This window comes from Anguilla rostrata, chromosome 12 (genome assembly GCF_018555375.3).
Source record: "Anguilla rostrata isolate EN2019 chromosome 12, ASM1855537v3, whole genome shotgun sequence".
Taxonomy (NCBI): Eukaryota; Metazoa; Chordata; class Actinopteri; order Anguilliformes; family Anguillidae; genus Anguilla; species Anguilla rostrata.
Window position 1 is genome coordinate 36,047,668 of NC_057944.1, and position 3,430 is coordinate 36,051,097.

Sequence of the window (3,430 nt, forward strand, 5' to 3'; positions counted from 1 at the left end):
CACATACACACACACACACAGACACACACACACACAGACACACAGGCACATACACACACACACACAAGCACATACACACACACATACACACGTGCACACAAACACACTCGCTCACATGCACACACACACACGCAGGCACAAACACACACACTCCCACACATGCACACTCGCGTACACACACACACTTGCACACATGCACACCCGTGCACACATACACACACACACGCTCATTCTCAAAACCAAGCATGTGCCCACTCCTCTGCCCCACTCCACTCGACCCCACTCTGATGTCAGATCCTTCCTTCATGTGGTCACAATCACGCCCTTCCCCTGCTCCTCACGAAAAGCTCATCGCTACCATTTCCCACGAAGGCTGGAGCTGTACTCCACCCTCACCCCCCTCCACCGGTATGTGCATGCGCCCCCAATGCCCATGACCAAACAGACCCCCCCCCCCCCCCGCCTTCAGCAAGCTCTAAAAGAGAGCTCATTTCAGACAGAGCCACCTTGCACTCGGTGGCAGGGAACAGGTCATTTGGGGCACATCGTTCAGGACATACACAGCTGCAGTGTCTGTCAGTCTGTGCTGTCACTGTGCCACGTCTGCTCCCCTCGGAGGGCAGTGCTGGGGTGAGTCAGAGGGAGAGAGAGAGAGAGAAGGCGAGGGGATAAATTTCAATGACGGGTTGCAGAATCCCTAGGCGTCCATTACCAAGCGTTAGGCGAAGGAGCTGCAGTAATTTCTGTGCCGGCGAGCACCTTTGGAATGTTCCGGAAACACAGCCGCCGTTTCCCTCGCTGCCGTTTGTTTTTCCAGTGGCTGACAGGGTGAACAAGTACTCACAACAGATCCAAATGAACAACAACAGAAAAGAGAAAAAGGCAAACGAGGCAAAGTCTTGGCCCTGGAGTTCGATCCCTGCCCCCTATAACTCGGCCTCCTTCCTCTCTCTCCTCCTCCTCCTCCCCTTGACTCCGCACACAACCAGGGAGGCCTGTGTAAAAGCAGCCATTAGCCTGCTTAGCCCTGCTTAGCCTTCAGGAGGAGAGCTCAACTACAGAGGGAGGGAGCAACAGCTGCGTCGCTAAACCAGGGACGCTAAACCCCCCCCCCCCCCCACCCCAAAAAAAAACAAAAACAAAAAAAACACATCTAATTGCAGCCTGGATGCTCTACACATTGTATATTGTGGGCAGGAGTTTGAGTTGTTGTGCAGCCAGTCCATAGTGCTACAGTGGTGCAGGCTCAGTGCTCTTCCACAGACTGCATTCATGCGGACCAGCCATGGGGAGAACTGGCACAGACTCCACTCATCCTCGCTGCTCTGGGATGGGCTTAGCTGCAGACACAGAGGGGTCGACAGGACCATCCAGGTGCGATACAGGTCGCTTAACCTGCACACGCTCAGCTCGGCACTGATCCCGATGAAAGCCGGCCGCTGGCCCCCTGGTCCCCGATTATCTTTCGGGAGAGGATAATCCCCCCCCCCCCCCACCCCCCAACAGAGTCTGAAAGCGCTAGATCACATGACACAGTGACCTCCCCCGGGCTTGGGGGTAGGGGGGGGGTGGGGGTGGAATTGAAGGGACCTTCACCGCTAATTACGCAATGGGGGCTGTGAGCGGTCTGGAGATCTCCAGCCACTCCAGATAAAGACATAAGTGCTGAAAATGACAGCGTCTCGGCAGAAGGCAGAAGATCGGTGACCTGGCGGGGGCACTGAGCGGCGGGCAGCAGCCGTGGCGGCTGGCAGCGCCAGCATGCCCCCCTGCGCCCACTTATCCTGTGCCACCGAAGAGCTTCTGTTCTCTGGGGGGCCCGCATGCAGTAGGGGCCCCATTTAATCCCCACACCTGTGCCTGAATGGGGCTCACAGATAACTCACTGAGTACCATTATCTCTCTCTCTCTCTCTCTCTTCTGCTCTCCATCTTGCCTCCTTTCTCTGCCTCACCCCACCATCTTTAAAACCCAGAATAAATATGGCCGTAAAATGGCATGCATTGACGAGGAATGAAGGCCGAACGCAGTGGGGAAGTTGTGGGGTGCAGCCAGGATCAGGGGGTGCAATTTGTTCGGTACGAGAGCACAACGTGGAATTTCATGCGTAAAACGTGGGGGTGGGTGGGTGGAGGGGTATTTTGACGATCAGGCACGGCTGTGAGCTCTCTCCTCCTTCCTGTTAAACTAATGGGGCTCACAGCACAGGGTACTGCTGCTCTGCACGGGGGGGGAAGACAGGTTTATATATATACAGCACATCACCGCGCGGCTCAAACTGTCTGCCAGCACGGAGTTCTGTCGCTTCAGCAGACGGGCGGATGATGAAGGGAGCTTCGTTCTCCTCCAGCCCCGGGCGTACAGACTCCCACTTCAAATGGCTTTTCTGTTGCCGCGAAAATTCCTACTCTTAGGGCGCTCGCAATATCAGCACGTCCTTGCTAAATGATTCATAACAAGATGCTCTCTCTCCGTCTCTCTCTCGCCCCGTCTCTCTCACTCTCTACTTTCCCCCTGCCTCCCTCTCCCTCCTCCTCTCTTTACCTCCCTCCTTTCCAAGATGAAGAGTTTTTTTTCCCCCCCCTCTCTACTTAGACCACATTCACATCAGTGAGAACACTTCAAACACATCGTCGTAGAAACTGTTGGGAGCATGAAATGAAACAGAATGGAAAACCTGCCCCCTTTTTTTTTTAATAAGGGAGATTTCTTGCTGAAGTCAAAGGCATTTTTTCAGCTTCAACCATTTTAAAACTCCTTTCAACCGCATATGTCATCTTTGAAATGACATATGGGTATTTCCACAGAGGCTCTGTCTGAAATTAGCAAACAACACAGGTGCACAAGACATAAAAGTGGACAAAAAAAACTGCACTACAGGTGCAGTGAATCCTCCAAAATGAGCACAGGGACCAACTGTCCATAGGAGAGGAACAGGTGAGATATGGCTAAATGAAGGCTCTCTCTCTCTCTCCATCTCTCTCTCTCTCTCTCTCTCTCTCTCTCTCTCTCTCTCTCTCTCTCTCACACACCCACACGAGATGTAGACCTAATTTCAACTTTGGGGGGACAACCAACAAGAATTTTGTTTAGGGGGACACCAACAGTACCACCCCATAGAGCATGAGTTCTGATGTTTCGTGAAGTTCACATCCATACATGGACAGACAGACAGACAGAAACACAGACACACACAAACGCACACTCACGGACCAACGTGACCTCGCGACCCTTGACCTCCGACCCTCACCCTTGCGGATGCCGGCGTAGCTGCTGCTGAGGCCGCTCCTCTTCTTGCGGTGGCGGTACAGCCAGACGCTGAACACCATGAGGATGATCCAGCAGGCCGCGCCGATGCCCGCGATGAAGGCAGGCTGCTTCACCACGTCCGAGATCTGCTGGGACAGCGTGTTCTCCTCGGGCTGCCCGC

General features: G+C 54.0%; 1 protein-coding gene across 1 annotated transcript in view; it reads right to left on the reverse strand.

Annotated features, from left to right (window-relative positions):
• Window positions 1–3,430, reverse strand: part of robo1 (roundabout, axon guidance receptor, homolog 1 (Drosophila)) — a 434,162-nt gene that overhangs the window by 26,379 nt on the left and 404,353 nt on the right. The window contains exon 21 of the mRNA XM_064301511.1: window positions 3,251–3,422. Coding sequence (XP_064157581.1) covers window positions 3,251–3,422 — 172 coding nt within the window. The remainder of the gene's footprint in view (window positions 1–3,250; window positions 3,423–3,430) is intronic.